This window comes from Loa loa, assembly GCF_000183805.2.
Source record: "Loa loa unplaced genomic scaffold supercont3.82, whole genome shotgun sequence".
Taxonomy (NCBI): Eukaryota; Metazoa; Nematoda; class Chromadorea; order Rhabditida; family Onchocercidae; genus Loa; species Loa loa.
Genome location: NW_018108262.1, coordinates 148,781 through 162,977, shown reverse-complemented (window position 1 = coordinate 162,977; position 14,197 = coordinate 148,781). Strand labels below are relative to the sequence as shown.

Genomic DNA, 14,197 nt, shown 5'->3' with positions numbered 1-14,197 from the left:
TATATATATATATATATATATATATATATATATATATATATATATATATATATATATATATATATATATATGTATATAAAAGCTCACACTGTTCTATGATTCTGGTCAAAAATTACATGAGATATTTATAAACATCAAACCTGGCTTTCCTGTATGCGTTATACCAGATGAGGAACTTTTGGCACCAGTTTCATCTACATCATGATATTCCTCGTCACTTTCATCATCATCTATAAACACAGAAGTTGTTCCTGCTCCTATTTCTGCTTCGCTATTGAGTTCTTGGCTATCTTCGTTATTCCCTTCACCTGACAAGGGACCGGCATTTGATTTCTCGTCATCGTTTCCTTCATTATCTTTTCCACTATCTATAAGCTGAATATAAATGTGCAACATAAACACCACAGCAAATACTAAAAAATCAAATTAGACGAAAGGTATTAAACTTTAACTGCATAATAAAAACTGAAAGAACCTTGTGAATTACTAATTTTTTTCATGAAATTCTCAACAGCTCTGAGAGTGCCCTCTTCATCATCTATCAGTTCAGCAACCTGATGCTGAAATATATTGCATAATAATTATTTAGAGCCAAATGATTATCATACAAATCTAGAGTAAAATTTAGTTCAAAAAGTCAATGCACAACCATTTTACAATCTCCGAGATAAGGTAAAGATTCGGAAAATCAAAAATTAGGAGAACAAATTCTGTTTCATTTGTTTTAAATTGTACAAAGCTTTTATATTTTTTTTTTTAGCACATGAAATATATGTCATGCATAAAAAGCAAGAACATTAGTTACAAAAGCCAACCCGGCTAAACCATTCTGCTTTTTGAGCTTCAGCTTTTTCTGCTTTTGACATACTTGGATCCTGTTCGTGATGAAATTCTTCCACATCATCATCGATGCTGAAATATCAGTTATGTTTAACAATCTTTATTAACATCAAGGCACCAACTTAGCCCCAATTTTTGGTCCAATTAAGATAGAATGTTACCCACTTATTTACGTAATTCGAGTTTTTGTTCAAAAGTAACAAGTCGAAATGTCACTGTTAATTTTCAAAAAGCTATTTCCAACTAGCCCAAAAAACCATAAGAATGTTTTTTCTGTAGGAAGTATCCTAAAAACTAGCTCTTTTAGTTAACAAAATGAATTTCAAGTTGGTATTTTCTAAGTGGACCAAGTAAGCAAAGAAAACTATAATGCAAAGGAAAATTTTTTCGCACCCAGAATCATCGTTATCATCATCGTCATTACTAGAATCTTCGTCGTTATCACTGTTACTCTCACTCCTATTATTTTTTGGTCCCGAAATTTTGTTAATATCTGTACTCCGTTGACCCTTAGCTCTCGCAAGTTTCTTTAACGAAAATAGCTCTTGTTCATCGGGTATTTCATAAGTGTCTCCTTCTACTAGCATTTTCAGCTTTTTCCTTTTTTCATTACTAGCTTTATCTTTTAGTAATTTTCGTTTCCTTTTCTTCAGTGCTGCCTGCAAAAATTATTTTCCATGTCGTAGTAAAAAGTAATATCGTATTAAAAACAGTGCAACAACAGAGAAAAGAAAATACCTTTTCTTCTGCTTTTGCTGTCAATAGCTGCTGTTCAATTTCTGCCATCCGTTCATCCCTGAAATCACAGCAAATCCTTACATATGCAGATAAAGATATTTGATGTTGAAAGTAGTGCTTCAACTCACTCAGGATTGACAACCATTACATCTTTTGTTGGATTATCAGCTTCATCCCGTGCCATTTCTTCATTGATTTTTTTGATAATATTACGTCTCCATTTCAGTATCAATCGCAACTCTCTCGGACCACATACCTTAACATCTTCCAGACAACACTTCACCTCATCAGTTGTCTCTTCGTTATTCAACCATCTTTCATCATCCAAAGCAATCTGCAATTGATAATTTGGACTTCAAAAGAGAAAAATCGAAGCGCGTCTTAGAAGCAGATCAATTATTTGAATCACAACTAAAATTAATCATCTAATTAAATTGTAAACGTCTTTAAAAAATATGACATTTACAAATTTATTTCACATTTGATCACTTTCTTTATCTCGCTGTAGGACTAAGAAATGTTGTACTAACAAATCCTGTGTGGTAAAAACATTTCTCTTAGTTTATTCAAGAAGAAAAGACTTTTATGGGAAGGATTAGACAAATAAATTACTTTAGGAAAATTGACTTACTTTATATGCAGAAGCCAATAATTCTAAATAGTCGCTACTTTGAATAAAATCTGTGGCGTTTATTATTTTATGGAGTGAAATAGATTCATTTTCATAACCAACTGCCGGTACTTTCTTCAACTTTATGCGTGATTGCAACATTAACTGTCTGAAAACAGAAGCATGAAAAAGGAATTTAATTTGATAGAATTAAATCGTCGTAAGAATTAGAATCAATTACAAACGAAATCTATTGAAAACTTATGGAACATTTCACTTACGGGTTTGAAGTAACTGACTGTTGTGTCGATTCAGCGAATACCTTTTTGGGATCTAAGAGGTCGGGACTAAGTTTATCCGGTTTTAAATACTTCTCACAGACCACAAAGATCTCTGCAGATTCTAGGCGTGATGCTGCTGGTTTCCAAACATGAACCTATAATGAACACCTGCGATCAGCAAAATAATAACATGCTATATTTGAATTACATAAGCGTCACGTAATTACAAGAAATTAGTTGTATGACATGAATATGTAGGAAAATTTCCAACTGTCCACAACAGTTTAGTATACTTCAAAACTCCATCATATTTGAAACTTACTTGTCTGAAAAGTTTCTCAAATACTGATATCAGATGATGGTAATCACTTGACCGGAAGACTTTCGTTACAAAAATACCATTCTTTGCTAATATCTGTGTTGCAAGTTTCAAGGCTGATAGTGTTAAACAGTTTTGCTGGAATGCATCCTGAACCCAATTACGCCCTATGTTAGGTGCGCCATCGTGTAACACACAATCAGCCTGCAAAGCAACAGTCATTTAACATGTAAATATTAGGGTATTTGCAGGAAAACTGATTCAAAAAACTCAGACATTAAAAAAAGTGATTAGCGTTATCTTTTGAATACACATTGAAAATAGCGGATGAGTTCTTTGCCACACAATTAAACCGTTCAGTAATTTACAACATAAAATAGTTAGAGACAGTTAGAGACCTGTTTTCGCATCATTCAATATTTTTAAATTTCTTTATCAAACTACAAAAACATACTTCCCAGCCACGTAGTTCCTTCCTCACCATCTGCCTAGTTTTTTCAGCGGTTATATCACCTTGTAAAGTTACACATCTGTTGATCGGTTTAATAGGCACCAAATCAACTCCTGAAAAAGATTATCCGGCTAAAAAATGACTGATATATATGCAAAGAATTGTATTAATTTCATGATAAATCAATAACACCAGACTTAACAAGTAATTTGAATTCCCTCCCATTATATATCGAAAATTCTGATATTTTCACACTTTACTTCTCTATAAAAATTTTACCTATGCAAAGTGATGAGACGGGCATATTTTGCGTGGCCACCTGAAGCCATCCACCTGGTGCTGCGCATAAATCAACAACTGCTCTGGATTTTTGCAAAAATTCAAATCGCTTATTAAGTTGCAACAGTTTGAATGCAGCACGAGATCGATATCCTAAAATATCCAAATATGCAAACTCCGTATTTCTCGCTTTTATTCTCGTTTATACATAATCATTCATTGTTCATATCATCTTTTGAGTTATCTGGCGGATTACCCTGATGGCATACATGTGGACCAACAACTACCTCTCTTTATGATTATATTTATTCTGTGACAAATCTAGGAACATAAATTCCATTAAAATGCTTACAGGAAAGGATAGAATTAGACAAAACCTGCTTCCTTTGCTAGATGATAATATTTGTCTCGACGCTGCTTTCCAATTTTCGTCTTCTTACCCATTTTCGTCCACTTTAGTTGTTATCTGAATTTAAATTTTCTGGAAAACACACCACTGTATTCGAAGAATTAGAAAACTCTATTACTTAAATCCTTTGAAATCGCTATGCATAACATCTTCCGTTACCAAGCTATAAATAAGCCAAAATATTCCAACCTAATCATAGGGCTAAAAATCAATGCTGCATATTACATAAATGACACGAACGACCTCAACTTCCCGCATTTCTATTTCTCAATTCTAAATTAATTTTGCAATATAAAATTTTCAGAACACTCAAAAAAAAAGAGACGCTTCGAAAGGAAGAATGTAAAATCATTTATAACACTGTTAATATCTAATATCATCAATCTCTGCCGCCTCTCAATTTTCAACACTCACTATCCATATATTTCCTCTATGCCAAAAAGTCGAAATATCATTCACAAATTTATTAAAAAGAAAAGATGTACCACTACAAATCTTAACAATTCCATTGTTTTTGTGAATATCATTCCTATCAGGGATTAAATAAGGATTTTAAACGGCTGTTAACATTTTCTACCGAAGACCCAAATGTTTGATCGTCAAATTATAAATGATATATCAGAAAGCTATTACAGGACGCTGGAAGAACAACCCACTAATCCCAAAATTGTACCTAACTACCAGAAAATTAACTTTACAATCCTAAAATAATTTCTGGTTACCAATAAGGACTACTCGTCCATGTTCAAGTACACATAAGGCAGGAGTATGATTTCCGGTTGAGTACGGAATTATATCCAGTACCATACTACCCTTATTTTTACGTACTCTGTGTGAAATTTCATTATCCCATCGATGAGGGCGAAATTTCCCACAGGTTTAGGAGACGAATAGCCAGAAATCGATGATATCGGATTTTTCAATACCAAATTATGAAGTGGTAGGTTTTTTTCATTTCCGGTTAATTTTGATTAATTTGTCTATGCGAAGATGTTTTCGGATTATCTGGCTTACGTATGGAATATGTGTGAAAAATTCAATTGCTTATATTAAATTGATTCTATGAAATTTTCAGTTAATTAATTTTGCAGTAAATTATGCATGAAAATTTTTCTTACACGTGCATACGACCAAATATACGTATCTAATTTATCTATACGTATGATCATGTGTGATTTTTTTCACGCCATTAAAGTCATACTTTTGATGGAAATGATTCGCTGACCGAATTGTCATTCGGTCACTGAATTTTTTTTCATATATCGATTACAACATATATTTCTGTCGCATCTGCTCTAGAAATTGGACGAAATATCCATTAAAGCATACTTCTATAGACGTGATACGTGTTTTATAAGTCTCATTGCTAATGCCTCACGTGGTATTAGACATATTTACATGTGTTCATTAACATATTCGCTATAATTTGATAGGAATTAGTTTTCCTTAATGTTTTCTGTCAACTGAACAAATTCCATAAAAAGTTTTATTCCACTAACTATTCAATGCTTTTTTGCTGGCATTTCTTCATTTATTATTTGTCTACAATAGCTCATAATTCATGAAAATATGTGTTTGGAAAGGTCGAAAATTGAATTAATAATAAATAACTGCATTTTTTTTTAGGAAATAGCTGGATGTAATTGGTGAACAATCATTTATTTACCCAATGTTTGAATCGAAATGGAAATAATTCGAAATGCGGTTTGATGATATTATCATTCCAAAGGTTAATTATCTTTTTTTTCGCACTCTTCCTCTTTTTTTCTTCCCTCTTTTTCATTCTCAGAAAAGATGCAAAAGAGGAAACGAAAAGAGAGGGGAAAAACGGAAACGGACAAATTTTATAATTCAAGAAGGAATTAATTGAAGTCATTACTTAGAAATAACTTTTTCAAGTTATTAAACATCCCTTATGAAATTAATGCGAACTTGTACTAATATTATTCTCTAACATTTTTCGTCTCTTCTTGGGTGTCCAATTTTCATAGCAGAAGCAAGGGAAAGAAAATAATAATAAACGATAGGAATTTAAAAAATTGGTAATAAGGATGAAGGAAAAGTGGTTTCAATGCTGGGTAATAGAAGACTATTATAGATTTATTATTTCCCTTTTTATATATCATTATTTATGAGCAGGTCAAGGTTCAGACTGTTTGTAAGTTTATTTACAGTTAAGCATTGTGGGCAGTCCAAATCGTACAAAAAAAAAAAAGAAAAGGAAAAATTTTTGACAGAAGAGTTTTAAATATTTGGAAGCAAATGAGAGTGGAAATGCTATGTCACATATAAAACACTTCAAAACATTTTCTTCATCGATTTACGCTTGATATTCATGTTTTACTTCTCTCATATGTTTATCATTTGCTAGAGAAAATGAAATTGTGGTATTAATATATGAAGCAATTGGCTGTTTATAAGCTGCGTTTTCAATTTATTCATTTTTTAAAATTTGTTTATATATTTATTAAAATTATTTTCCAGCTGTTAACATATCTTATGTAACAAGCATTTATGCATTTTTTATTGTATGTGCAAGTTTTGCACCATTTCCATCTTTTGCATTCAAATTGCTTTCCTCTAATACTTTTCGATAAAAAAAAATTATACACAGTACTTTGGATTTCTTTTTTTTTTATGGCAAACGCTAAAAGCTTTGCTTCTGAAGTGCACTTCCTTTTTTTCTTTTTTTTTTTTTATTTAACGATGTCTTTTGAAATGATTTCAGTGAGACGTGACTTAGGCATATAATTATTTCAAGCTTTAGGAAGTTTTATTTAGCGATATTGAGTTGGGAGACATATCGTTAAGTGGCATGATGCAAAAGTCTTTAATGAAACATTTAGAATAGTCTCTTTTAACATTTATGAGATGTATTTTAAGTTTAGATCGTCATATTTTATATAAGTGCAATTCAGCATGGATGCTTATATCAGATGTGCACTAACATCACAACGAAATAGAATTGATGGTTTGATTTTAACAATAATAACAGTTTAGGTGTTGTGATTGTTTGGAAATGAATTAAATTTAAGCTAATAAAGGAAACAAAGTTTTGTATAAAATTTGGTGAGATTTTGAAGTAACCATTAAATAGGGAGGGAATTTCTGCATCTATACTGATTTTATTTCTTAAAAAAAAATAATTTTTTTAGAACTGAATTTCTAAAAAATTCAAAAATAATCAAAGTTTTTCAGAAAGGTCGACTTTCAAAAATTAACTTTCAAACTAAATTTTTTGTTTATTCTTAACATTAAAGAATAACCAAAAAAATTCTTTTTTTTTAGTTAGTGATTTAAATTTTCTGAAGTATGACTAGAATAATTACTGAAATTGTAATATAGATAGATAGCTAGAGTTTCTGAAAAAAAAAGAAAAAAATTCTCATTAAGTCTATATTGTCATATTTTTTGGTTGATTTGTCCCATTAGAATGGTTGATTGAATTTATGTTTTGCATCCTAAATTCTTTGAATTTTTCTTACTTAGCTGGAAAAACTGGAAAATTTTGCATAGAAATGATTGTATTATATATGATGATTTTGATGAATTCATATTATAAATATGACAATTAATCGATTAATTTCAAATTGGCATTTACACTTAAATTCAAGCTTATGGTTAATTAAACGCTAAAAACCCTTTAATTTGTCAAATTTGAGAGATGGCATAATTCGATTACTAAGACTATTTACTGGTTGTGACAAATAAATGGACTCGAAAGATCGGGAGAGAGAGAGAGAGAGCGGGAGAGAGATAAATTGTAATTCAAGAGAGAAAAAAAGGAATATAAATAGTTTGCAATTGGATAGCGTAGGTTAGTTGTTGACGTTATTGAATTCGATTTTATCCTTTCATTTCTTCAAATAATGCTTTCTTGGAAAAAAGAAGAAAGGAATTTCTTTTATGAAAGATTTTTCCTCTTTTTTAAAAAAGAAGGAAAGTTTTTTTTTCTTTCTTTTGTCTTGGTTCAATCTTTAGAAATTTATTAACTATTTAAGACTTTTAAAAGGCATTTTCCTTTCTTCTTCTTAGACTTTTTTTGTTAGCATCATTAAGCAATTATTTTTTGAAAGAAATCTTAAAATTTCTTTTGCTAAATAAATTAGGCAAAAAATCACTTTTACATAAAGGATTTGCGCAGAGGGAATTATTTACTGAAATTTCTTTTTAATTTTTTAGTTTAAATAAGATTTCATGTAAAGCGAAAGGAAAATGGTTTTATTCGCTTTTGTCATTTTAAATTTTGTTCATTTTCATCGTTTTTTTTTGAACTGTTTTTGGGATTTGTATAAACCATAATTATTCTCGTTTATTTTATTTTGGTAGTCTATTTTTTTTTTTTTTGCGAAAGTAACATAACTTTAGCGAGAACCATAAAGTTTAATAGTATTAAATTTTATTAATCTGAAAATAAATTCTCCCGAAAACTTTTGACGTATTAGTTAAACTGGGAGTAATATTAGAATATAAAACAATCCTCGCCTGTTTTCTACTCATTTGCGCCGCCGTTTTCGTGGACCAGCGGTTAGGAACCACTCTTGATTATCCTGATTTATTTGTAAGACTGATTATTATCTTCATTCATGAAAATTCCCATATTTTATCTTTTAAAATCAACAATTATTTTTTCTTTTTGCTTAAATTTATTTTTGGTCTAACTTTCAAATATTTGAAAAAAGTTTTAATTTTAAACTCTTTTTTCTTATTCAATTTTTCGGATTATAAATTACATTTTAGAATTTTTTTTCATATTTGGCTCACTTAAAGTTCTCCTTTGTACATAATTGAATTTTTTTTTTGAAATTTTAATTTGTCCTAAGCGCATTTTTAACTGGTTTAATACTTTAATAAACATGTCTGTTTTGTGAATTCAATCTTCAGCTGTTACTTTTGGGATGAGATTTTGTATAATGGCTAACTAAAGGCTATATTTTATTTATGATAAAATTCTATTAACATCTGCTCGGAAGAACTGTTTATTTTGACTTAGCTTAGGATAGATAGACATTAGCAAAAATACTTTTTCTCATCTTTGCAAATGTATATCTCTCACATTCCATTTTCGTTTTTTTGCTAAATATAATCTTTTTAGCCAATAAAGTAGCTGTGAATTCTCCAACAATTTTTTTCTTTTTTCTTTCTTTTTTTTGAAATTCATCTAGCGGTTAATAATATCAGGTAAATTGCAAATGAGCTTACCGATGGTATCCTTGCCAACGGATGAATTTGAAATTGCTCGCTTGCTACTGATTGATGGATTCAAACGTTTGTATGAAACGATAATGGGCCATGAATCATTACGTGATGACGATTTGTTGGTATATTGTGGATTATTACAAACGGTGTGCCGTTTTATAAGATGTTTTTAAAAATTGAATTTATTGAATTATAAAATTTTTTGCTAAAGACTCTTTTTGTTATTCCTATGAAAATGGAATGAATGCTTGACGGTGAAAATATATTTGCAATGAGCTAAATCCTTTCCTTTTTTTTTCCTTCAATCATTTTATACGGTGAATTAGATTCAAAATTTTCAAGAAGAAAGATGACAGATAGAAAAAATGTTATATCGATCTAAATATATTTAATTTGAAAATTTTAATTATTTTTTTTGTCAATTTTATGCCAGCATACATGGATTCAATTTCAGATGCTCATTCTTTTTTTCCTTTTCTTTTTTCTTTTTTTTTCTGTTGATTTGTGTGTATATATGTAAACGATTGAAATGTGTGCATTTTTTTTTTTTGTACAAAATTTTGGCTTTCAAAAAGAATTCTTTCAGTACTATGTAAATTACTAATAGAGGATAGTTAGTTTTGTTGAAATAAAAAATAAGGTATAACATGTATATATGGTTGTAATGAATGAAACGATAATGTTTGAAGCAGATTGCAAATAGTATACAGTCTGAAATATATTTCTGCTTTGCTAATTTTGTATAATTTAATTAAATGAGAAATCAATTTGTGAAAAGTTTTAAAAGAAGAAATAGAAAGACAGTCATCAGAATGTTTTTTCTTTTTTTTTTAAAAAAAGAAAAATACATGTTTTGGAAGTTTTTCTTAAGGATTGAAATTTTATTTTTATTTAAAACCAAAATATACTTCAGTCTTCAAATTAGAAATCAATGAATTGAATTCATCCATGTTGCCAACTTTTTTTTTCTTTTTTTTGTGTCACAAAATTATTTGTCTTCTTTTTAAATCACAAAAAAGTATTCTCAAGGGACTTTCGCAGATACACTAATCTTTAATTGAGGTAAAAGTAGATAATAAATGTAAAGATTGGATAAATCACAGCAATATATAGATGAAAAGGGTTGAAAACAAAACTTACAATGTTTTTTATAAAGATAATTTTAGGTGAACAAAGTACAGTTAATTGATCGATTAGGATCAGAGCCGAACATTGTTGGTTCGATACATGTAACTACTTCGCATGTTATTTTCAAAGCTGAAGACAGTGCAAAGGAAATATGGGTTTGTTTCATTTTTGTTTTCTTTGATTATTTTATATTTAATTCTGTAAAATGAGGTTATTTTCCTAAAGTTTTTAATAATTTTATTTCCGTACAGTAATTAATATTATAAAAGTTTCTGCTTTATTTATAATTTAACATTTTACTCTTTTTCTTTTCAATTATTTGAAGACCAGCTTTATTTGAATGAATAGCATTCTAACTAATGAGTTGTTGGAATTAAGCATTGTTCAAACATAAGTAACCATTATGATGAATTTTTGACGATAAAGAAAATAGCACTTGAAGTAAACAAAAATTGCGAAAACATGAAAGATGATTATTAAACGAAGTAATTAAGCATAATATTTGAAAGACGAATGCTTAAAAACGTACTGCTGAAAATTAAAACAACTGTCATAACTTTTTCGAGTAAGATAGAAAGATATAGTCACACAGTCACATGATAGCTGATATGAATTACAGTTAATTTGATCATATTTTGATATTCTAACTAATGAATGGATCGAACGAAATTATCCATGATTAATGGATGTTCTTTTTTTCTGAAGAAGCTTTACGAACAGGCGATAAAAATTAGAATAAAACGTAACAATTTCGTCGTCTGTTGCAGGTTCCAAACGGATTAATCGGTACGGTAGAGAAAGGAACACTTTCAGCGTTAGGAACACCGTTAACAGTGAAATGTAAACATTTCCTAACCTTAAATTTCTTAATAACGCGTGACAAGGAATGCCAGGATCTCGTAGAAACATTGAATAAATGCGGCAAACCTGGTTCGTTTGTTTCACTAAAATTAAACTGAAATAATGCTTCAGTGATAGATAATAAAGTGGTCAATAAATGATGAGAAAATATAATAGCACCTTATTGATAGTGATAATCTGGATGATAATCTTTATTTTGAATTTGATTTAGTGTTTTTTGTCAAATTGATTTCATCGCAGTAGTAATGGTAGTGTTAATGGTCATAACAGCACCTTCACGTCAACTTTCTGGATAAGGTTTAGCCTTGGTATAGCTTCGAATATTGATATTAGAGTGTTGGCAGTACTATCAGCCAGTTTGATCTACAACTTTTGAAGATAAAAATTTGAACATATTGATAAAATGTATCAAATTCTTGCATTTATTTCAGTAAATATAACAGATGTATTTGCATTTGAAAATAAAGAACGAAACGGTGATATTCGTTTGAGTGCGAAAAGACGAGGTTGGGATCGATTTGATTGGGCTGTTGAATTTGCTCGTCAGGGAATTGGTGCAGCGGATGATGGGAAATGGAAAATTACAGATTTTAATGCGGGATATAAGGTTTTAGTTATCATTATTCATATATTTTTTAGTCATTTATGTAATACAATCGGTAATTGAGAGACTGAATCAGCCGCTAATGCATTTTTTAATAATTTTCTGCTCGGAAGTATCTTTGGATATTTCAAGATGAAGTTCCATTGTACTAATATTCCGTGTTATTATGTAGTTAGGTGAACGGTTTTTTTTTCAGTACTGTGATACTTATCCGGAATGTTTATGTGTTCCATCTGCGACTACCACTCAAACCCTTATAGGATCATGCAAATTTCGTAGCCGTGCACGCCTACCTGTCCTTACATATTTTCATCGACCAAATGCAGCCAGCATTTCAAGGCTTGTTCATTTTCCATTTTCTCTTTTTTTTTTTTTTTTTATGAGACTTCACGGGATCATTTTACATGCATTTTTCTACTGAGATATTTTTGACTGCTTAATTGCTACAACCAGGATTTAAATACATATATACTGCCGTAAGAGTTTTCTATATACTTTTCTCCAACTTTTTCAAATTATTTGCTTAATCGTGATTAGCATTTCCGCCACTTCGTTTCTGTAGAACGAAATTTTTAAAATAATATCTTGCGGATTGTAAAATGTTCATTTCGAAGTCGACAATACTTACTGAGGGATATAACATGTAATGGTAAACCTAAATTTCATTTCAAATGCATTTATTTTTCTAGATGTGCTCAACCCTTAACGGGTTTTAGTGCGCGTTGCGTTGAGGATGAAATGCTAATGGATGCAATAGCAAAAACGAATCCTTCTAATTCACCGCTTTATTTAATTGATACACGGCCAAGGGTGCGTTTTTTTTCCCACTTCTACCTTTAATTTCACATATTTTGCTTGACAAAAGTTTTTTGTTTTCATTATTTTGTTTCTTTTTTTACCTTATCCTTACTATCGATTTGTTTAGGATGCAGAACGAAAGATAAGGAAACCTAAGATATGAGTTAAAGAACATTAAAAGGAATCTTTGAAAATTCGGCCATCACATTTGTTGCTGTGTTTCAAAATTTGTTCTTTTTTTCTAGTTAGACAAGCTTTTTCTAATATTTATTAGTTGAAAAGATAATTAGGTTTTCTTCAGATGAATGCTATGGTTAATAAAATGCAAGGTAAGGGATTTGAAAATGTTCGGAATTATACAAATTTACGGTTTCATTTTTTCGACATCGACAATATACACATTATGAGATCAAGTCTAAGCAAATTATTAGAAGGTGATGATTTTTTTTCGTATTTTTATCGTGTTTAAGGATTTCTTCCCTTTTATTTAAAAATTTATTGTATAGAATTTTGAAAGCTATAAGATTCAGCAATCGTTGTTGGTATCTCATCGATAGAATGTTCTTATTGATAAAACTTTTCTTGGAAAAATGCGAGGCATGAATCTGTTAGCTGTGAAATTACTGCCATTAGTAAACAGATTTAATAAGGAAAGAGAGAGAGAAAAAAAAAACCTTGTTAGGAAGGAAGATTCAAATCAGTGAATAAATCGATTATCGAACTGAAATTTGAAGTCTACTTTATATGCGTAGAATGCATTAATTTCTCTTAATAATATAAAATAAGAATGTAGTAGCATGTAGAGAAATGATTATATTGCTATTATACACATTATGTAGGGCTGCATGATATGATTACCGTTTATTAATGTTATCAACTTTATTATATGAAGTGACTCGTTAATACTATACTAAATGTTCGATTGTCAATGTCCTATCGAATTCCAGCATGTCATCGAGCGAAAACGGTTTCGGAGTACTACAAACAGTTAGAAGCATCCGGTTGGTTAAAACATGTCCTTGCTCTGTTGGAATGTGGCAATTTTTTGGCCACTTCAATAGCACGAGGAATTTCATGTGTTGTGCACTGTTCCGATGGTTGGGACCGTACGGCACAATCGGTCAGCATTGCGCAACTCTTGCTGGATCCATTTTTCCGAACTATAAAAGGTTTTCAGGTGTGTTGCAATAAGCTTATTTCCTGAAGTCAAGATAGTGCACCATATATTATTATGTTTTTTTTAAAGATATTTTAGAAGTTTTACTGAATTTCAATAAAGTATAAGTTTTTATTTAGAGTTTGTAATTAGAAATATTTCAAATATTGTAAAATTCACTGATTAGCTAAGAAAATATCTTTTCGATTGTTTAACGTGAAGCATCGTTTCATGTACCACTATTATATATATATATATATATATTATTACTATTATTATATTATTATTATTATTATTATTATTATTATTATTATTATTATTATTATTATTATTATTATTATTATTATTATTATTATTATTATTACTACTATTATTATTATTATTATTATTATTATTATTATTATTATTAATTAATTATTATTATTATTATCATTATTATTATTATTATTGTTATTATTATTATTACTATTATCATTGTTGTTGCTATTAATTATTACTATTGTTATTATTATATATATATGTAT

The 14,197-nt window shown here is 29.6% G+C and overlaps 2 protein-coding genes across 2 annotated transcripts in view; one reads left to right on the top strand and one right to left on the bottom strand.

Moving 5' to 3' along the window:
* Positions 1-105: 105 nt before the first annotated feature.
* Positions 106-3,989, bottom strand: LOAG_07721 (hypothetical protein; the record flags this gene model as incomplete). The annotated part of the gene is made up of 12 exons (XM_003143254.2): positions 3,896-3,989; positions 3,519-3,671; positions 3,243-3,352; positions 2,792-2,992; positions 2,470-2,624; positions 2,210-2,357; positions 1,707-1,912; positions 1,579-1,636; positions 1,234-1,499; positions 816-912; positions 476-560; positions 106-368 (listed from the first exon to the last, which is right to left on the bottom strand). The coding sequence occupies exons 1-12, from the start codon at positions 3,960-3,962 to the stop codon at positions 106-108; spliced, it is 1,809 nt and encodes a 602-aa protein (XP_003143302.1). The 5' UTR covers positions 3,963-3,989.
* Positions 3,990-9,091: 5,102 nt separating this feature from the next.
* LOAG_17492 (CBR-MTM-6 protein) overlaps positions 9,092-14,197 on the top strand; it is an 8,794-nt gene continuing 3,688 nt past the window's right edge. The window contains exons 1-8 of the mRNA XM_020450154.1: positions 9,092-9,272; positions 10,293-10,409; positions 11,022-11,184; positions 11,547-11,722; positions 11,916-12,058; positions 12,409-12,529; positions 12,819-12,951; positions 13,465-13,694. Coding sequence (XP_020306220.1) covers positions 9,120-9,272; positions 10,293-10,409; positions 11,022-11,184; positions 11,547-11,722; positions 11,916-12,058; positions 12,409-12,529; positions 12,819-12,951; positions 13,465-13,694 — 1,236 coding nt within the window. The 5' untranslated portion in view covers positions 9,092-9,119. The remainder of the gene's footprint in view (positions 9,273-10,292; positions 10,410-11,021; positions 11,185-11,546; positions 11,723-11,915; positions 12,059-12,408; positions 12,530-12,818; positions 12,952-13,464; positions 13,695-14,197) is intronic.